This window comes from Thamnophis sirtalis, unplaced genomic scaffold (genome assembly GCF_051295495.1).
Source record: "Thamnophis sirtalis isolate CommonGarterSnake01/CBP01778 unplaced genomic scaffold, rThaSir2_p1.2 scaffold_14, whole genome shotgun sequence".
Lineage (NCBI taxonomy): Eukaryota > Metazoa > Chordata > Lepidosauria > Squamata > Natricidae > Thamnophis > Thamnophis sirtalis.
The window spans coordinates 48,469,944-48,491,335 of record NW_028261394.1 but is presented as its reverse complement, the minus strand read 5'-3'; the positions used below and the strand labels follow the sequence as shown (position 1 = coordinate 48,491,335).

At 48.5% G+C, this 21,392-nt stretch overlaps 3 protein-coding genes across 4 annotated transcripts in view; 2 read left to right on the top strand and 1 right to left on the bottom strand.

The window, feature by feature from the left end:
- Positions 1-672: 672 nt before the first annotated feature.
- On the top strand, positions 673-8,421 carry PABPN1L (PABPN1 like, cytoplasmic). The gene is made up of 8 exons (XM_087729101.1): positions 673-692; positions 3,655-3,829; positions 4,065-4,170; positions 4,385-4,452; positions 5,035-5,141; positions 5,499-5,586; positions 7,024-7,169; positions 8,030-8,421. Exons 1-8 carry the CDS (start codon positions 673-675, stop codon positions 8,067-8,069), a joined length of 750 nt encoding a protein of 249 aa, XP_087585227.1. The 3' UTR covers positions 8,070-8,421.
- A 2,146-nt stretch (positions 8,422-10,567) lies between these two features.
- On the bottom strand, positions 10,568-14,443 carry TRAPPC2L (trafficking protein particle complex subunit 2L). The gene is made up of 5 exons (XM_087728518.1): positions 14,318-14,443; positions 14,025-14,197; positions 12,377-12,464; positions 12,208-12,287; positions 10,568-10,730 (listed from the first exon to the last, which is right to left on the bottom strand). Exons 1-5 carry the CDS (start codon positions 14,348-14,350, stop codon positions 10,685-10,687), a joined length of 420 nt encoding a protein of 139 aa, XP_087584644.1. The 5' UTR covers positions 14,351-14,443; the 3' UTR covers positions 10,568-10,684.
- Positions 14,444-14,706: 263 nt separating this feature from the next.
- Positions 14,707-21,392, top strand: part of GALNS (galactosamine (N-acetyl)-6-sulfatase) — a 45,791-nt gene continuing 39,105 nt past the window's right edge. The window contains exons 1-4 of one of the 2 annotated variants that reach the window (XM_087728516.1): positions 14,707-14,931; positions 17,365-17,488; positions 18,420-18,494; positions 21,016-21,118. In XM_087728516.1, coding sequence (XP_087584642.1) covers positions 21,116-21,118 — 3 coding nt within the window. In that variant the 5' untranslated portion in view covers positions 14,707-14,931; positions 17,365-17,488; positions 18,420-18,494; positions 21,016-21,115. Of the gene's footprint in view, positions 14,932-17,364; positions 17,489-18,419; positions 18,495-21,015; positions 21,119-21,392 lie in introns of those variants that run through there. The other variant, XM_087728517.1, reaches the window with a different exon arrangement.

The following is a 21,392-nucleotide window of genomic DNA, read 5'->3' as shown; positions in this document are numbered from 1 at the left end:
ACCTCAGAGGCTGAGAAAGTGCCAACAGGCTTCAAGTAGCCAGCTTAGGAGGGGTGGGGGGAGAGAGAGAGGCTTCTTTTGCCCAGCATGCCAAACTCAAAGTAGCCCTCTTAGGGCTCAGCCGTACAAGCCTAGCCACTGAAGCCCAACAGGAGATCGGAGATCCTGGATGTGCGAGATGAAGGCTTTGGTTGGATCTGGTTTGATGAGATGCAGGAACGGGCCCAACTGCACCCCATTCGACCAACCTCTCAGAGACCGTTGAGCAGGGGCAGAGCCAGGCTTTCAGCCAGACCTCCCGTAATTCAGGAGTGGCTTCACTGACTCACAGCCTCCCTCCCGGCTTCTGAGGGGCACCAGCCCTCCAACCCAGTTTGCAAAGACTCCCACGCTCCTCAAAAGGAAAGACGGGGGTATAAATCAATGAATGGATAGGAATAACAGCCCTCGTGTTCAGGTTAAGATGGAGGGGGGGTTTGTTTGCTCTTCCTCCCCTGCTAGCCTACTCCCCACCCCCCCACCCCGATGAAATGCTGCCTGTGATTGGCTGTTAAAGAGATGAAATGCAGCTCCAGAGGTTCTGCCTCAGCTGTTGCTTCCTCCAAATTTGCCTGGCCTTGAGAGGCGGGGGGACCGGGCAAAGGTTTGCTGCCAAAAAAGGTGTGAGTTATCATGTTTGGACTTGGGGCAAGGTAAGATATGACTGTAGGGCTGGCTTCCTTGTTTGCAGGGACGTTACATCTCTCCAAGGCCTTCATTTTTTTGTAATTAAAAGGGTCTTTTGAGGATCCTTCATGGTAGAATCCCAGGAGTTTGGATGTTGGCTCGCTTTGAAAACATAGCGGCTTGTTGCTTTTGGTAACTGTTGGGGCCTAAAGTAAGGTTTAGGGCAGTGGTTCCCAAACTTGGCAACTTTAAGACTTGTGGACGTCCAACTCCCAGAATTCTCCAGCCAGCTCTGCTGGCTGGAGAATTCTGGGAGTTGGACGTCCACAAGTCTTAAAGTTGCCAAGTTTGGGAACCACTGCCTTAAGCCATGACAGGATGTTGGAGTTTAACAACCCTGGATTGATTGATTGATTGATTGATTGATTACATTTATATGCCGCCCTTTTCCCCCCCGAAGGGGACTCAGGGCGGCTCACAATTCAATCAGGGAAGGAGGTACAGACAGGGGGATGCCTGCATTAAATGCGTGGATTTAATAGATGATACTTCCACTTCGGCGTCCTTGATTTGCACCAAAATTGCTCTGGTTATGTGATGGTCCTTTTCCTGTGGCCTTTTTCTACAGCACCCCTTCCAACAGTTCTCTTGCTAAGGTTTTCGGTCCAGCTACAGACACGATACAATACAGCTCTACTGGCTGGAGAATCCTGAGAGCTGGAAGTCCACAAGTCTTAAAGTGGCCAAGTTTGGGAACCACTGGTTTAGGGCTTACAAGCCATAGACACAAGCCGTGGCTTAGTATAATCATGAATTCAGCCAATGCCTCCCAACTTGGAATATCCCGAAAGAGTAAAAAAATAATGCATTGCACAGTTCATGACTTTTGCTCTTGGGGACAGACAGAACTGCTTAAGAGGGGGTCATGCTTGAATATCTTGCACCGATGGGTGTTTGTGCGTAGCTGAGTATTCGCCTGAGCAAGCCTTGCTCATCTCAACGGGATGCCTCCGGGAAATGCATCATGTGAAGGCCTTCCTGGAGAGCATGAAGTGTGGCCCTCGCCGTTAGGCTTCCAAAGCCACCTCTGAACTAAGCCATTGTTGTCGCGCATCCAAAAACAAACGGTCCTTAAGCGTCTCTCTTCGGCCCCCACTCACATGATAAGCTGGGCCTCCTGACTCCATTCCCCAGCAATGTGCAGGCAGGGAGCCATGAAGCTATTTTGGGAGGCAAGGTTAGGAATGGTCACAGGGAAAGGAGAGAGTCTCCCACGGTCTTCTTGGCTCATCTGCAGGGCCGGCTTGAAAGGAAGTTCCGATTTAGCCCCTGTCGTAGTATTTGCCGTTGTGATCGTGTGGATTCCACACCCTTCGTGAAGAGTGGCATCTGGTCAAGCCTTCTCCGTAATCACATTTTATTAAGTTATCGTGTTAAAATGTTTTTATTTTCCATTTTTCATACAGTCACATATATACTGTGCATAACCGGGGCCATACAACATTAAACAATAATCACAGCAGTTCCTCTTGTCAACAATACCCCCAGAAATATAAATAAAATAAAACTCAAACTCAAATAGAAACCCAATATACCTCTTCTGCTCTCCATACACCTCTTTCTTCTGCCCGTCTCCAACTTACTATCTTCCCTCCATCATTCCCCTCTACCCTACTTCCCCTCCCCCTCTACCACTCCTCTCTCCCAGTCCCCTCCCTCCCTTCCTTCTCACCCTCCCTCCCATCCTCTCTCCTGCCCTCTCTACCCCTCTTCCTTCTATCCCACTCCTCCTCCCCTTGGTGTATTTCCACTATATGTCAATGTATTCAGCTTGTCCTATTTTTACGGAGAAATTAAAGAGAGACAGTATACATGTGAAATCGCATTACGTTGAAATCTAACTCATAGTATATGTCCCCCCCTCCCCTCCCCCCCCCGACTTCCCAGAGCCCATACACGGTATAGATTTTTAACAAACACGGTCTAAAACAGTGTTTCTCAACCTTGACAACTTGAAGTCCTGTGGACTTCAACTCCCAGAATTCCCCAGCCAGCTATGCTGGCTGGGGGATTCTGAGAGTTGAAGTCCACAGGACTTCAAGTTGCCAAGGTTGAGAAACACTGGTCTAAAATATATTGAGACAAAAGAAATTTAAAAAAAAAGAGGTTAATAACATCTCTACATTGATCTTAGCTTCTTCCTGTTACACTAACTTTGAACAGTTTAACTCATTCCTGATCTTAAGCGTAGGCTATCTGGAATTTCTTAGTCCCGCACTTGTTTTGTATATAGTCAATCCATTTTTTCCAGTCTCATTTATTAAGTTATAAGTCATAAAGTATTGTAAAATGCAAAGTGCAAAAGTAAATAAGAGGACAATGAGGGGGAAGGGGAAAGGGGGAAGGAAAAGGGAAAGAAAAGGAAGCATTGACTCCTGACTCTGTTATAATAGACCAGTGGTTCCCAAACTTGGCAACTTTAAGACTTGTGGACTTCAACTCCCAGAATTCTCCAGCCAGCAGAGCTGGCTGGAGAATTCTGGGAGTTGAAATCCACAAGTCTTAAAGTTGCCAAGTTTGGGAACCACTGCAGTAGACTAAGGCTTGGTGTGAAAAAGGATGAAACTTTGATTTTGGGTTCTACAGATTAGATTGATAGACCTTGTTCACACCGTTATGGAAAAGCAAAAAGCTGTGATCTGTTGCCTCTGATAAAGCCTTCTCAACACACACACACAAACACACCTTTGGAAGGCTTGTCCTAGGCTTTGCCTGGGAATGGACAAGACGCTTCCCTTCAGCTCTTGGCCACTGATGCCCGACCCCCAAGTGGACATGAGATGAGGGGCACCTAGAGAAGGTGGGGGACTGAGGGACGAAGCCAGAGAAAGGTGTCTGGGTGGGGAGAGGAAGGGAAGGGAAGAAATCCACTGTGACACCCCCTAGGTAGTCAAAGGACCTAACCTTGGTGATGTGACTCTCTCCAAGCCGCCATCCCTTCCTTGCTTCCGGGCCCTGGTGGTGTAATCCTCCTGCTTCCGACATCGACCACTCTCCCTGGGATGCCGCTGAAATTTCTGCTTGGCAGAAAAACATGGAAGAAGATTCGGCCTCGACTCCTGTGGAAGGGGCCAACGAAGAGGTTCAGCAGGCAGAAGACCCCGTGAGTCTTACACCTTGAGACATGTACCCTCTTGTATGGGAAGGTCTCCTCAAGGCTTAGACCTCCTCTGCCTACATTGGGGTGGGTGGGGAGAGGTCTACACTTCTTGCCAAGACAAAAACCTTGGCATTTGAAAAACCAGCACCACGGGAGGGCCGGGAAGGGCCATTTCCAGGGACAGTTCTGTGCCTGGGGAAGAAGACTCACCTCTCCTTTGGCTTCCCTTGGGGTGAAGGAGCTGGAGGCCATCAAGGCCAAAGTCCGTGCAATGGAGAAAGATGATGAATGGCTGCAGGAGCTGCAGAATGAAGCCAAGTCCCTCCTTGGGAGTTCAGAGCCAGGTATGTCTTGTCTCAAGCAGGGCTGCCCAACGGGGGCTTCCCCTGGGCCCTTCCCCAAGTGGGGGCTGCTGCTCAGATCCGAGTCTCAAGAAATAAAACTATAGGAAATAACAACAGGGGGGGGTTTACAACACCTCCAACTGCTAGGCCCCCTGTTCAAAGGCTGGCAAAGGCCACCCTTTCCCTAACTCCTAGCGTTGTCTTTCTTGTGCAGATCTTCTGTTACCGAGAATAAACGAAAAGAAGCGGGATGCTGACCAGCGCTCGATCTATGTGGGAAATGTAAGAAAAGACGAGGGGTGAAATTGTATGTGCAAGAATCTGTCATGAAGAGTGAGCTTCTGCCTGAGGGGTGCTCCCTTTCCTTCTGACTTATTTATTTAGAGCCTGCATTGTTGCGTTAGCCAGGAATAGCAATAGCAATAGCAGTTAGACTTATATACCGCTTCATAGGGCTTTCAGCCCTCTCTAAGCGGTTTACAGAGTCAGCATATTGCCCCCAACAACAATCCGGGTCCTCATTTTACCCACCTCGGAAGGATGGAAGGCTGAGTCAACCCTGAGCCTGGTGGGATTTGAACAGCCGAACTGCAGATAGCAGTCAGCTAAAGTAGCCGAGGTGGCGCAGTGGTTAGGGTGCAGTACTGCAGGCCACTTCAGCTGACTGTTATCTGCAGTTCGGCGGTTCAAATCTCACCGGCTCAGGGTTGACTCAGCCTTCCATCCTTCCGAGGTGGGTGAAATGAGGACCCGGATTGTTGTTGGGGGCGATATATGCTGACTCTGTAAACCGCTTAGGGAGGGCTGAAAGCCCTATGAAGCGGTATATAAGTCTAACTGCTATTGCTATCGCTATCTTCACAGGTAGATTATGGAGGAACAGCCGAAGAACTGGAGTCCTACTTCAACAGCTGCGGACAGATCAACCGAGTGACCATCCTTTGTGACAAGTTCTCAGGCCATCCGAAAGGGCAAGTGACCAACGATGGTGATGGGGAAAGGGTCGGTGGGGGAGTTGGTTAGGAAGGAAGGGGCTTTCCTACCCAGGTTGGTCCAGGACCTTTGTTTATCTGTGAAATTTATTTGCCACTCCTCTCATATCCAAGGATGGTATGATTGTTGTGTGTTTTAAATCATGTATTGCTTTTGTGTCGTTTTAATTTGTCTGTATCCCCCCCTTCCCTGGTTTGAGTTGTGAGCCGCCCTGAGTCCCCTTCGGGGGGGAAAAGGGCAGCATATATATGAAATAAACAACAACAACAACAACTCTGGGCAGCTGACGACATAAAATATGGTTTATTTTTATTTAACGTCCTCTCCTCTTGCAGGTACGCCTACATAGAATTCGCTGAGCAAAGCGCTCTCAAAGCAGCCCTGGAACTGGATGAAGGCACATTCAGAGGCCGTATCATCAAGGTAAGCCCCATGGGGGGTGCGGGGGGAGGGCTGTCCTGGTGCAGGAGGCTACCATTAGTAGGAGTTGTTGCTGGATAGAGCAGTGTTTCTCAACCTTGGCAACTTGAAGATGTCTGGACTTCAACTCCCAGAATTCCCCAGCCAGCATTTGCTGGCTGGGGAATTCTGGGAGTTGAAGTCCAGACATCTTCAAGTTGCCAAGGTTGAGAAACACTGGGATAGAGGATGGATATCTCTGACCCTTAATTCCTGCTTGAAAACTCCCTGGAGACCTTCGTTGCTTCCCTCTCAAAAGGCAAGTGCCGTTCGAGTTGAACTTCTGTCACCACCATACTTTCCCTTCCCCCCGAGTGGCTCATTAGAAGACATTTCTGCGGAACACGTTTAAAATGCTTAGTGCCCTTCCTGGAAATTTTGGAAGACCAGCTGGGCAGATAAACTCAAGGCTGATAACTCAATTGGCCGGCTTCGGAAGATGCCTTAACTTTAAGCACTGCAACACTAACACCAGGAAGCTCAGATTGATGAGATACAGTGGCAGGATTCGGACTGTATGCCCTGTGCAGAGAAATTGTGTGATGTGCGAAAGAGACGGCTTGGTTCCCACAACACGAGGCAGCTGCACTCGTGACCCGTCAAAACCGCGGTCCACTAAAGCGCGCCCGATCAAAGCGCGTACGTGACATCATCAGCAGCGCGACAAATAAAATTAAAAATGAATTAAATTAAAATTAAAATTAAATTAAAGCAAGCCGATTGACGTTAAGGTAAGGGTTAGGGTTAGGGTTAGAGTTAGGTTAAGGGTTAGGGTTAGGTTTAGGGTTACGTTAAGCGTTAGGGTTAGGTTTAGGGTTAGGTTAAGGGTTAGCGTTAGGTTTAGCGTTAGGTTAAGGGTTAGGTTTAGGGTTAGGTTTAGGGTTAGGTTAAGGATTAGGTTTGGGGTTAGGTTTAGCGTTAGGTTAAGGGTTAGGTTTAGCGTTAGGTTAAGGGTTAGGTTTAGGGTTAGGTTTAGCGTTAGGTTAAGGGTTAGGTTTAGCGTTAGGTTAAGGGTTAGGTTAAGGGTTAGGTTTAGTGTTAGGTTAAGGGTTAGGTTTAGGGTTAGGTTAAGGGTTAGGTTTGGGGGGGTTAGGGTAAGGTTTTCGCTTTAATTTTAAATTTACCGCTCACAGCGTGCCGTTTTCGTCATGCTATGATGACGTCACGTACGCGCTTTCGTCGAGCGCGCTTTAGTCTACCGCGGATTTGTGGTGGAACCAGCTGCACCACCTGCCGCCGAACCTTCTTTGGTACGGAAAGCGGGCATGAAATGCTGATAATGCTGACCAACTTTAATTTCCCTTCCAATGAGCTGGGGTGCGGCCGCTTTTCAATTTCCCGCCTCCTTATTCCCACATTTTCACACCTGCTTCCTTGGATCCACGTTGTTTTGGCCACCAGGTGCTGCCCAAAAGAACCAACTTTCCAGGGATCAGCTCCACGGACCGTGGCGGTTCCAGGGGACGCTTCCGAGGACGGGGAGCCCCACCTCGTCATGCCAGCTTCAGTGGAGGGCAACGTTCCAGGTCCGGTGGCAGAGTAGTCCGGTGAGTGGGCAACATAGGCACCCTTTCTGGGAAGCTGTTCCTTCTGGAGGAGGAGGAGGAGGCTGAATCCCGACTCCATTAACTCTGCTCTGTGTTTGAAGGAAGCCCAAACTTCTCACCTTTGAGCCAAGGTGGCGCAGTGGTTAAATGCAGCACTGCAGGCTACTGCTAGATCAGCAGGTCAGCGGTTCAAATCTCACCGGCTCAGGGTTGACTCAGCCTTCCATCCTTCCGAGGTGGGTAAAATGAGGACCCAGATTGTTGGGGGCAATATGCTGACTCTCTGTAAACCGCTTAGAGAGGCCTGAAAGGCCTATGAAGCGGTATATAAGTCTACTGCTATTGCTATTGCTATTGCTATCTGGCTGCAAATTACAGCGTAGTTTTTAAACTGCTACGAGCATTTTTTTCTTTCTTCTGTTCCCCTAGTTCAGTGTTTCTCAACCTTGGCGACTTTAAGTCCTGTGGACTTCAACTCCCAGAATTCCCCAGCCAGCACAGCTGTGCTGGCTGGGGGATTCTGGGAGTTGAAGTCCACAGGACTTAAAGTCGCCAAGGTTGAGAAACACTGCTCTAGTTTTTCTTTCTCTACCTTGTTAGCTTCACAGCTGCCATTGCAGTCTTGCAGAAATCCATTCTGTACTTCTGCTTTTGTCAATATAGGGCAGCAGTTAAGCCACCCCCAGACCCCCAGGGAGGATTGGAGGGCCTCCTCCCTGGGTGATTAGCTCCCCAAGCAAGCAGACCTGGAGACCTTCTCCTGGATTATCCTTCTGTACTTGGGGATGAAGATGCAGGTGGACGAAAGGGGTGTGTGTGTGTGATGAAACGGATGACCGGTGCGCCCTCTTCTCCTTCAGGGGCCGTGGGAGGATACCTGCCTGGTACGCGCCTTACTAGCTGGCGAAGGAGACAATTCAAGGGACACACCAGGAAGAATTCAGAAGGGAAGAGAGGAAGAGATCTGTATTTGTTGTTACTTGTCAACCATTTGTGAGGAGCCCGTCCCATTTGTCCAGAGAGCAGCCGTCCTCCTCCTCCCTGGTACTTCAAAGCAGTGGGTGGCGAAGAAGCCAGGAGTGGCACCCATATCTTGCTAGCCTGGCTTGGGTGTCTGTGTGTGGGTGCATCATTTTCTCTTTTCATTCTTCAGCAACTACATGCTATTACATCAGGGGAGGCTGCTGTTCCCTTTTGCCTGGATGCTTAAAGCCCTTAATTTGAGCCATTATGGGAAGGCCAGCCAGGGAGGGGGGCCCACTCCGCAACAAAACCTAGTTAACCAGCATGCCCTGTTGCAGAATCCAACCCCCACTTTGCCTCCACCTCCAAAGCCCTCTTGTAAAAAAATATCCCTAAAAACTGGGCCTGCGAGAGAGGGGATGCAAAACCATCCAGTTCTCTCCTTTTGCAAATTCGGCGTCTCTCTCTGCATCCCATTAGGCAGAGTCATACAAGCAGCCTTTAAGATTTGCGAATGTGTGTTTCTGTGTGCGCGCGTGTGTGTATGTATACAAGGGATTGGCGATGGGAGTGTGGAACAGCACATCTGCCCTGCCTTTTTGCAACCATCCTGAAGGTCTTTGCGTGCATTTTTAAATGCCCCTCCCTTGTGTGGCTGTGAAAGGGCTGGGAGGCCTTGCTAGAAAAGGGCGGGCCAGCTGGGAGGACAGGAGTGAGTCTTGGGTTTGCAGGGACTTATTGCAGGCCACTGTATCCCAATACGGCCTGCTCCTCATTTTAAATTTAATTTAAATTAAGAAGTTTCTTCAAAACAAGTATAAAGGAATTTTTACTGTAGGGCTCACCTGATGCAATCCTGTTTTGTAGACCTTCTACCCCAGGCACAACCTGGTACATCAATTACTGCTGCCAATGCAGCTTTCGGGTGCCCAACAAAACCTTTTTTATCTTTAACCCATTGTGGAGTTTATAAAGAAAGGCCAGCATAGCAAACTTGTTAATTGCGTCAAAACAGACAAGTCAAGTTCACGTTTTATTGAAATGATCTTTCCCCTTAAGTCTTCTTGCATCAGACAAGGAAAAGAAAAAAGAAGAATTTGTTCTCGGATCTGTAAATCGTGCCTCAAAAGTTTTCTCTTTTGAGCACCGGAGACATCGGAAGCGAGTTTTACCGTGTTAAAAAAATATTCATTTTTGCAAGTGGAAAGACGGGACTGATCAGCTGAAAGCATTTAAGGAAGGGGAGGGTGGGGGGTCTCCTGGTTAGACCCTGGGAAGCTGAGCTGGGAGTGCCAGGGTGGGCATCTTACAGAGGGCAACTTCCTGGGGATTGCGCCCTACATAAATAATAAACTGGCAGAAGTTGAAATAAGCCGAGTGAAAAAGGAGAGTTATATTAAAATGAATGTATCAATGAACAAGATATGTAGTTTGTGATAAAGTTCCATGTTGTAAGACGTTTATCTTTTTTACAAAATAAATGGTCCTGCTAGTGAAAATTAATCTTTGCAACCGCAGTGGCTGCCCACAGAAGTTTCTCTGGCATCTTAGGCGCTGAGCCTAACAGCAGCATTCGCTCCTCAGTGAAAATTGGGGGTGGCTTTTGCCATGTGCCTTTATTGCTATTATTAAAGATAAGACTTAGCAAAAGGAGGGAGGATTCGCTTAGCTTTCTGACATCCTAACTTACCGTGTGGGAAGGAAGGCATTGAAAAGGATTTTAAGGAGGAATTTCCTGACAGTCAGAACAATGAGTGAAACAACTTGCCTCCAAAAGTTGTGGGTGCTTCAAGACTGGGGTTTTTTAAGAAGAGAGATTGGACATTTGTCTGAAATAGTACTATAAGGCAGTGGTGGATCCCTGTGAGTCAAGCCTTCTCAAAACCCCACAATTTCATTCATGTGATGCAGACGTCTTCAAAGTTGGCAACTTTTAAGACTCGTGGACTTCAACTCCCAGAATTCTCCAGCCAGCTATGCTGGCTGGAGAATTCTGGGAGTTGAAGTCCACGAATCTTAAAGTTGCCAACTTTGGGAACCACTGCTATAAGGGGTTGGACTAGAAGACCCCAAGCTCCCTTCCAGCTCTGTTATTCTGCTATAAAGGCATTCAGAGGCCACTGTCAACAAAGGAAAAGCATATAGTATCCCATTCTGGCCCTCAAGTGGAGAAAGGAAGACTGTTTCTTGCATTAAAAGCTCTCAGCTGGCCTTGGAATGGAACCTCAGCCAGGCTGTTCAACCCAAATAGGCATTACTATAAGCTCCCTCCAAAGTCTTAGGATGGGGATTTCTTGATCCAAGCCTAGGACAGCCATTTATGTGGAATGGTACAGGCTGAGCAGCGGAGGGGTTGGACTAGAAGTCCTCTAAGGTCCCTTCTATTATTCTGGGGATTATGCCCTTGAGTAGTTCTTCAAACACTTCAGACCAACTCAGCAAAGGAGTTTATTTTAAAGAATATAGCAGCAAAGGACAGAAAACACGAAATGACTCAGTGCAGGAGCGGTCTTCTCAGGCCTAAGGAGCCGGTGGGAAAGGCGGCAGGGCCTTCAGCAAACCTGAACCATCATGGACATCACCACATTATCAAAGGCCCTTGAAATAGAGAGGGGAAACTTTTAAAGCAGGAACCAGATCACCCTGCCAAACCCAGCCGGACAGATGAGCAGGCCTGGGGCTGTTGACCTCATGAATGAGGTCCAGCCCCGCTTAGATTGAGTGCATGATGTGTTTGTTTCTTTTTAAAATCTGCTTTTCTTCTATATTTTTAATTTTTATCCTTTTTAGAGTTGTATTTCTGTAAGCCGCCCGGAGTCCTTCGGGATTGGGCGGCGTATAAATTCATTAAATTTGAATTAAATTTGAATTTGAGCTGATTTAGGAGTACAAGAAGGGCAGTTCTCCCCATGTGCAGCTCCCTGCTAGTTACTGTTCTGCTGTGCCAGCACCAGCCATCCCACTAGCCCACTTGCTGAACCCAACAGCTTCCCTTCCCTCCCCAGCTGACGTCCTTCCTCGGCTTTTTCCATGTTCTTCTCTTTCGGTTCATACGCAAAGCCAAGCAGCCCCCAAACATCCGAAACACGTTGCGAGCAAATTAAGCAGAACCAGGAGCTCTGCATGCAAAACATTTCCCTCCTTAATGCCCTTGCTCTGGCCCATTCGGGCTCTGCAATTTAGCAAACAGCAAGCAAGTGGAATTGTTATCACTTGAACTACACCGTAAGTTCTAGGAGAGACCGCCTGCTGCCAATTACCTCCCACAGACCCATTAGATCTCACAGGGTTGGCCTCCTCCGGGTTCCGTCTACCAGCCAATGCCACCTGGCTATTACCCGGGGGAGGGCCTTCTCTGTGGCAGCTCTGGCCCTTTGGAACGAACTCCCCATGGAGATTCGGACCCTCACCTCTCTCCAGGCCTTCCGAAAAGCCATCAAAACCTGGCTTTGCCGGCAGGCCTGGGGGTGATGAGTTCCCTCCCCTCTCGACTTGTATGGTTGTGCGACTGTTGTCTACTTTTATTATTTGTTTTTTGTTTTTTATGTTCCCCTTTTCCCCCCTTGAATTGTTCGCTGCCCTGAGTCCTCCCGGAGAAGGGCAGCATACAAATAATAAAATTCTATTCTATTCTAGGATACAAGCCAGGCATCATGGGCTGCATTGAGGCATTGTGGTCATCTACTAGGAAAGCAACCTAGGGCTAGTAAAATGTATGAATCCCATGGTTTGCGAAAGGGTTATCCCCCTCCTCCCCTGCTCCCCCTACTGTCAGCATTTGGGTTGACTTGCAGGGACCTAGACCCCCCCCCCCGGCCCCCCGCTGTCTTTGGGATATCTGCTTCACTACCGATTCAATTGGCTGGCTGGGGGGGATTCTAGGACAGTGTTTTTCAACCTTGGCAACTTGAAGATGTCTGGACTTCAACTCCCAGAATTCCCCAGCCAGCGAATGCTGGCTGGGGAATTCTGGGAGTTGAAGTCCAGACATCTTCAAGTTGCCAAGGTTGAAAAACACTGTTCTAGGAGTTGGAAGTCCACACTCTTTTCAAGTTCTTGAGGTTGAGAAACTCACCTAGACTGGATTTGGTCCCCAGGATTGTAAAAGGGGTTGCACATGACATCCGTATACGAATTATGCAGCTTCCTGAACATCTGCAAAGAAACCATTCCCGCTTACATTCGATCACGAAAGGGCTTATTATATCCCCGGAGAGGATTCTGGGAGACGCCTCAAGACTTACGCTACGGATTTCATTGTCCCGGAGCGCCGTGTTGGAAGAATCCACCACCATCACAAACTTGACTTTGGAATTGGTCACGTAGCCGTAGCTGCTTGGCTGGTTAAGGGGACACGGGCATGGAGCCGAGGTGGCGCAGTGGTTAGGGTGCAGTACTGCAGGCCACTTCAGCTGACTGACAGTTCGGCGGTTCAAATCTCACCGGCTCAGGGTTGACTCAGCCTTCCATCCTTCCGAGGTGGGCGAAATGAGGACCCGGATTGTTGTTGGGGGTGATATGCTGACTCTGTAAACCGCTTAGAGGGGGCTGAAAGCACTATGAAGCGGTATATAAGTCTAACTGCTATTACTATCTATCTATCTATCTATCTATCTATCTATCTATCTATCTATCTATCTATCTATCTATCATCTATCTATCATCTATCTATCATCTATCTATCTATCTATCTATCTATCTATCTATCTATCTATCTATCTATCTATCTATCTATCTATCTATGGATTGTTGGGGACGATATGCTGACTCTGTAAACCGCTTAGAGAGGGCTGAAAGCCCTATGAAGCGGTATATAAGTCTAACTGCTATTGCTATCTATCTATCTATCTATCTATCTGTCTGTCTGTCTGTCTGTCTGTCTATCTATCATCTATCTATCTATCTATCTATCTATCTATCTATCTATCTATCTATCTATCATCTATCTATCTATGGATTGTTGGGGACGATATGCTGACTCTGTAAACCGCTTAGAGAGGGCTGAAAGCCCTATGAAGCGGTATATAAGTCTAACTGCTATTGCTATCTATCTATCTATCTATCTATCTGTCTGTCTGTCTGTCTGTCTGTCTGTCTATCTATCATCTATCTATCTATCTATCTATCTATCTATCTATCTATCTATCTATCTATCTATGGATTGTTGGGGACGATATGCTGACTCTGTAAACCGCTTAGAGAGGGCTGAAAGCCCTATGAAGCAGCGGTATATAAGTCTAACTGCTATTGCTATTTGGGGGATGGGAGGCTGCTCTCCAACCCCTGCGTCCCTTCCTCATTTATCCAGAGGTGCCCGAGATCAGAGTGGGGTTTGATCTGCCACCCCAGGCTCTCCTAGACCTCCTAGATATGTAGCGGATTACTAGACAGAGCAGAAAAAAGACAAGAGGAGACCCTCATGCTGGGCTGAGGGGTCCAGGGGTCCCTTGGCCTTTTGCAGCCCAGTTCTGACAACCTGAGCATCCCCCTCTCGTATGTTGAGACCGCCTAAGCAGATGGAGGAACCGGAGGAGGCTCCTGTTTGCACAGCCGATCTTAAGCCATGTCTTAAAGCAGTGTTTCTCAACCTTGGCCACTTGAAGATGTCCGGACTTCAACTCCCAGAATTCCCCAGCCAGCATTCGCTGGCTGGGGAATTCTGGGAGTTGAAGTCCAGACATCTTCAAGTGGCCAAGGTTGAGAAACACTGCCTTAAAGCATGTCTTTCCAACTTGGCATCCAGATGGGTGGACTTCAGCTCCCAGGATTCCCCAGCCAGCAGTGAAGCCCACCCATCGGCCAGCTGCCCGGGTTACAAAACAGCCTTAAAGGGTCATTTCTCTCTCTCTGCTGGCGGATGCCCCCCGTCCACCCCCAACCAGGCAAGGATACACCTTGTAGTCCTCGGTGGGGTAGAGGAGGCCGAGGTAGAGCTCCCGCTGGTCCACCAGCGCCTTCCCCAGCGCCGAGACCTTCTCGTCCACCACGTCCAGCGAGGTGTGCACCGTGTAGTGGAACTTCAGCTCGTTCTCGGTCGGGAGGCTCTTGATGTAGAGCGGGTAGTTCTGGAAGGCGGGGCGGGGGGGGGAGCGAGGCGGTCAGAGGGAGCTGAACCGGCCCGGAGGGATGGAGCGCCCCTTGTCCCCCACCCCACCCCGCGCCCCCCGCCCCATACCCGCGCCCACCTCCTTGGCGATCACCGCGATGCACACCGCCATCCTGACTCCGGGCGGGCGGCGAGCTTCCTTCCGCCCTCACTTTCGCCCACGTGGCCGGCAACCCACCAATCGCGTCGCGCTCCGCCTGTGGGCCTGGAGCGCGTGACCCGCTCGTCCCTGCACCCCCCCCCCCAATCCCGCTCGCAGGGAAAGGATTCCCGGCAGCTTTACACTTCCGGCTTCCCTTCGAAGGCTCCGTGCGGGGCTTGGTGGGGGTAGCCCGAGGCTTTATTCACTCATTCCACGGGCGCTCTAAAGGCCCCGCCAGCGGCTACAAGGAGGAGGCGTGCCCAACGGGGCGGCCTTTCCCCGCAGGAGCTCCTCCCCAACCCCCTGGTTGGCTTTAGCCCCTCCCCTTCGACGGGGAGCCGGAAGAGGGGCGAATCCCGCTGCCTGGCCTCTTTGTGCTAGGCTTTTGCGGTCCCTCGGCGGGGCTGCTTGGCCTGAGCGTTGCCATGGAGACGCAGCCCCGGCTGATGCCGGCCCTTTGGGGCCTGGCCCTCGTGTGGCTCCTGGGGGCGGCCGCCAACCTCCCCGGGACCCCCGCGGCGCCCAACCTGGTCCTGCTGCTGATGGACGACGTGAGCGCAGGCGCCTCATTGCGGGGAAGGGGCTGGGTGGGCGCGGAGTTGGCTGGAGGGAAAGGTCCCCCCCACACACAATCCTGTCCAGCTGGACTCTGGGCAGCCCCGGACTTGGGGGTGGCCTAGACCCTAGATAAACGCCCAGGCGGGAAGGCTCTCATTTGGGTGGCCTAGAAATCAGTGTTTCTCAACCTTGGCAACTTGAAGATGTCTGGACTTCAACTCCCAGAATTCCCCAGCCAGCGAACGCTGGCTGGGGAATTCTGGGAGTTGAAGTCCAGACATCTTCAAGTTGCCAAGGTTGAGAAACACTGGCCTAGATAAACACCCAGGTGGGCGTTTATCATTTTATTACTCCATTTTATTACTCATTTTATTACTACAGTCCCAGGAGGGTTATATACGATTTCCCAGGGATCTCCTGGTGGCCTCCTTTTCAAAAAAACCACCAAGTTCTCTGATCCAATTTCATGGAATGGGAAAATCAATTGGAAGTGCCTGAAAATCACCCCTGTGTTGCTTCAGTCCCTGGCTAGATTGGCAGCTCATTTCATTGGGAGAAGAAAAAACACACACAACTTCCCACCGAATGCAGCTTTTGGAAATTGCAAACAGCAGGTCCCGTCCACCTCTGGATGGTGAATTGTGTTTATAGGGTGCTAAACACCTGGATTTCACTGCATCATGTCTGGGAAACCTTTTGCCTTTTTTGTCTGGGGTGCAGTCTTGGAATTCTTGCATTCCAGGTTTCTGGCGGGTTTCCTGTCTCTCTCTGCCAGGGATACGTTTTTTTAAAAAAAAAAAACTTTATTTTCCATTTTCATAACATACAATCACATGTATGCTATTACATAGCCAATATCCTATTGTACTAAGTAGTAATTACATCAGTTCCTCTTGCCATCAACGCCCAGAAAGATAAAAACTCATTATTGGCTCTTCTGCTCATTCATTTTTCATTTCATTCATTTTTTCATTCATTCATGCTCTCCATACACCTCTTTCTTCTGCCTCTCTCCTACCTCCTTTCTTCCCTCCATCATCATTTCCTACTCTACTTCCCCTTCCTTTCTCCTTCTCCTCTCTCCTCTTTCCACTCCTCCTTATCCTCCTCATCTTCCCCCCTTACCCTCTCTCCTATCTGCCAGGGATACGTTTTTGTTAGCTTGAAAATCTTTATGGACTGGTCAATCTCTATGGATACTCCCAGATTTTTGAAGAAATGCTGAGTTTTTATTAAATTCATATGCCACTCATTCCAAAGTGACTCTAGTACTTATACACTTACACTACTTTGGCTGATCAGGATGCCAAAAGTTGTTACTCTCAGTAGAAAAAATGGTTATGAGAATTGGGACTTTCTCCCATTGCATATTTCCTGCATTCTGAGTAATATTTTCAGTTGTTTTGATCAGGGTGATGGAATGGCCTCCCTGCGATTGAGGCTCCTCTCAGCACCTCACCTGGATTGTCTGGAGGAGGACTGGGCCCTCTCAACAAGTGGGGGGTCACAGGCTTTCCCTAGACAGGCTGAAATCTGCTGCGATGGCTGCCCCTCCATTTCAGGAAAAGGCCTAGCAGCGTATCCAGCGCAGATTCAGCTCTGGGCTCTTGATCTGTTCCTGTGATTATGATTCATCAACCATTTTAAGGAAATTATTCCACTTTTCTGCTGACCGTATTATTTGCAAAGAATTTCCTAGTGGGCCTCTTTATTTAGTAAGCTATTTTTATTCTGTTTTTATTGCTGGAAATTGTTGGTAGGTACATGAGCGTCTACCTACCTTAAAAGAAAGTTCCTGTTGTTTTGCCTATTTTTCTGCGCAACAAAGTAGTTCTCATTTCCCCCCCCCTCTTTTTATTATTTTTCAGTATGTGTGTATCATTAAAAAAAAGTTGTAGATGAAGTCTGGCTAAGAGTGTGAGCTGCAGGTGCCAGTATAGAAAACCCTCGCCTGGCACCGTTTCCCTGGATTTTCCTTTAGTTTCATAACGTTGAATGGAAAATTCACACGACCACCACAAAATCACTTATGCCAACACGGAGTACATAATTTGCTTGCAGAATTACTTTCCTGGAGCCGTTGTGAGAGTCACCAGCAAGTCAATAGCCTTTCACACTACTTTTACCTTAAAACCAAACTCTGCTCAAAAGCAGCCACTCTCCCACAAGAAAATAATAGCAGGAATATTATCCTAGTTTGGTCTGTTCTGGGCCCCTTGGTGACTGTGGATGGAGACCAAAGACTTGGGATATAAATGCTGCCCCAGAGGGAAGCCACTTGTGGCACATTCTTAATTTGCTTGCGTGGCTTCCTTATTGTCCCAGAGGAAATCGGACAATACTTGAATGGGAAAAATATAAAGGTTAAAAGCTAACTGTCTGGATCTAAAAGCTTTCACTTTTCTCGCCTGCTGCTGTTTCCTCAGATGGGATGGGGTGACTTAGGTGTGTTTGGAAATCCTTCCAAAGAGACCCCTAACTTAGACCAGATGGCTGCGGAAGGGATGCTTTTCCCAAGCTTCTACACCGCCAACCCTCTCTGTTCCCCATGTAAGTAGACTTGAGAATCTGAGGGAAATGTCATGGGCCTGTGGGTAAAAAGCTGGGCGCCATCCAATGTTTAGCTGCACCCATTCCTTCCCAGTAAGCAAAACTACACCCTGAGGGGCCCGATGCTCTCTGAGCTCGCTTGTTTTCCTGCAGACATTTCATTTCCCAAACTAGGTAACATCATCAGAACTAGCAGGTAACAACTGGATGATATTGCCTAGTTTGGGTAACGAAATGTCTGCAAGAAAACAATGAAAGGAGAGCACCAAGGACCCACTACCAAGGTAGTTCTCTTAACCACCACTGCAAAAAAGGTAAAATTGGGTGTGATAAACCACTTAATGACCAGCGTGACTTTCAACTGTAATTCCAGGCCCATGTGGTTGTTTTTTTTAAAAGGTTTTTTAAGGTTTTATTTAGTTTGTATGCCGCCCTATTCCCGAGAGACTCAGGGCGGCTAACAATCTGAAGGGGAATGGGGGGGTTACAAAATAAAAATAAAAAGACAAACAATTTAAAATACAGCAACAGTCGTAACCTCGGATGGGGCTGGAAGATTCAACAGCCCAGGCCTGCCGGAACAGCCAGGTCCTCGTGGCTTTGCGGAAAGCCTGGAGGGTGGTGAGGGTCCGGATCTCAACGGGGAGATCGTTCCAGCGGGCCGGAGCAGCCACAGAGAAGGCCCTTCCCCGGGGAGTCGCCAGCCGACATTGGCCGGCAGACGGGATTCGGAGGAGGCCTAGTCTGTGGGATCTAATAGGTCTTTGGGAGGTAATTGGCAGGAGGCGGTCTCTCAAGTAAAGAGTCAGGTTGTAAGTCAAGGATTCCCTGTAGTGATGCTGAAACAGCAGAACTGTGGTCCTCATTGGGTGCTTGGAAGAAAGTCAGGCTTGGTGGATCTGCTGTCCTCATGTTTCTCTTTTCTCTTCAGCCAGGGCAGCACTCCTGACAGGCCGTCTCCCTATAAGGAATGGCTTCTATACCACCAATGCCCATGCCAGAAACGGTAGGTCCCTCTTCCTGCAAGCAAAGCCAAGGGAAAGACCTGGCTTCAGGGTTTCATGTTAAGGGAGACTCACAGGGTGTATTTGGCTAACCTGCAGAGAGAGAGGAACAGACAACCTCAGAATGTTTTTTGCATGATCATTTAAACCACCACAAGGATCTCCATTGAGGTCTTAAAAAAAGCCTTTCCAAGCAGTCTTAATGCAGCTTGTATTCTAGAATTTGAATCAAGTTTGTGCTGGCTTCTGTGCCGAATGGGTTAAGGAACATTTGACAAAAGAGGAATTGAAGGAGTCGTGTGTTATTGTAGTTTAAGCAATCTGCTTGAAATTTACTCTTTTAGCAGAAATATGTTCTCTAAACTCGGCAAGGGCATCTGGAGGGCATCACTAAGCTGCCCATAATGAGCACTTTGCTCCAGGATTTTTTATGGGGAGATGCCAGCTTGAGCTGATCGGAGGCCAATCGAGCTGGCATTAGAATTGTTTGTTCCAAAATGGCAGATGCCGGAGGAGACCATATGTTTTGAAGCATGCATTTGCAGCCCCAGATTGATGCATGCTGCATGCCGGCAAGCGTGGGTGTTTCTCTTTGCTGGAAGGGGGGGGGGGGGGCTTTTCATAGAATGACAAGGGCAAGAGACTCATGGAAGAATGTGTGCAGCATCTAAAATAGGCTAAGGGCCTCTGCGTTGCCTTTCTTGGTGATGGCTTAACAGAGATGTTCTAGCTAAGGCAGTGTTTCTCAACCTTGGCAACTTGAAGATGTCTGGACTTCAACTCCCAGAATTCCCCAGCCAGCATTCGCTGGCTGGGGAATTCTGGGAGTTGAAGTCCAGACATCTTCAAGTAGCCAAGGTTGAGAAACACTGAGCTAAGGTAATTGAAAAGTCCTGCTAAAATGGCTGTGCTGGGAGTTACAAGGTGCTCAGTTGAGCTCTTAATGACATTTAATAGTTCTTGAAGGTAGAAGTCTTTTCCAGTCCACCTCATTCAAAGATGAGCTTCAGGGCCCTGAAAGAAGCAGATGACTGAATCAGGATCTGCTCTAGGTTGGGGCAGAGCACGAAGGTAGAATCAATCATACAGGCAGTCTTTGATTTGCAACAATTGAGTTCAAAATCTCTGTTGCTAAGTCAAACACCTTTCTTGCCATACTTAAGTGAATTCCAAAAGTTGCTAAATTAATAACACAATTGTTAAGTGAATCCGGCTTCCCCATTTACCTGGCTTGTCCGAAGACAAGACACAAGATACGGCAGCCATCATAAATAGGCCCCATCTGCATTTTGATCACGTGATCAAGGGGATGCTGCAACAGTGTGGAAAATGGTCATAAGTCACATATTTCAGTGCCGTTGTAACTTTGGACAGTCACTAAACGAACTGTTGTAAGTCAAGGACTGCCTGTACTTCTTGTTGGCTTTTGGAGGAACTGAGAAGACAACCGTGTGGCCTTCCTAGTTCTTCTTGCCTCCCAGGAGCTTTCGTGGCGTCCATTGGGGGGTTTTCCTGGACCGGCTGTGGAGTTTGGGAATGGAAAGCAGGGCGGTTTTCTTCCCTTCTCTAAGGCTGGTTTTAGGCGGTGTTGATAGGTGGGGAGATGTCCAGCCTGCAGTCCCCGGCACCATCTAGAGCCAGTATTAAGTTGGGTGGCCTTGTAAATCTAAATAAATACATATCTTCTCAAGTCTCTCGGGCTCTTTCTGTACCTTGTTGAAAGCCTACTTCTCTGCTTGCTTGTAAAGAAAGATGGGTCAGGTTTGCTGCTCAGTAGGAGACGCACAAATTTGCTGGATTAGTCTTTTACCCCTTTTATATTCTGCGAATTTAAAAAACACAGTCTAGCCTAAGAGCCAAGGTGGCGCAGTGGTTAAATGCAGCACTGCAGGCTACTGCTAGATCAGCAGTTCAGCGGTTCAAATCTCACCGGCTCAGGGTTGACTCAGCCTTCCATCCTTCCGAGGTGGGTAAAATGAGGACCCAGATTGTTGGGGGCAATATGCTGACTCTCTGTAAACCGCTTAGAGAGGCCTGAAAGCCCTATGAAGCGGTATATAAGTCTACTGCTATTGCTATTGCTTTTGCTTTTCCTGATGTAAAGAATTAATGGGAAGTGAATGCATACCTTGAACGGATCCCAAGGGAGTGTTGTTGGGATCTATTCTTGGCGTGTTTGCCGTAGTCTGGTTTAGAGGTCTCCAAGTAATAGCAATAGCAGTAGACTTATATACCGCTTCATAGGCCTTTCAGGCCTCTCTAAGCGGTTTACAGAGAGTCAGCATATTGCCCCCAACAACAATCTGGGTCCTCATTTTACCCACCTCGGAAGGATGGAAGGCTGAGTCAACCCTGAGCCGGTGAGATTTGAACCGCTGACCTGCTGATCTAGCAGTAGCCTGCAGTGCTGCTTTTAACCACTGCGCCACCTTGGCTCTTGTCCTGTTCAGGAGAGCATCAGCTCACCAATCCAACTCCTGTGGCTTGTTCATCTAGCTAAATAGTGTTCTTGTCTTCATGCAGCCTACACACCGCAGGACGTAACGGGGGGCATCCCGGATTCTGAGCTGCTCCTTCCCGAATTGCTGAAGAAAGCAGGCTATGCCAATAAAATAGTTGGCAAATGGTAAACTTCTTTTTTCTGCCTACTTCACCTCTCTGTGCTTTTTGTAGGGGAACCGATCAGAGGTTCTATTTCAGTCCATGAGTCTTCAGAAATCTAGGCAAGATGTCTGGGTAGCCGTGTGCCGTGATTGATTTCTGAGCTATCCACGTGCTGCTTCCATTTATTTTCATCACCACCGACAATGCTGCAGTGCTTGAACCAGGTTGTCAATTCTTCCACTTTTGACTCCCTTGGAATACGAAGATGTGGGGCTTTCCTCGCAGGGGAGAAAGTG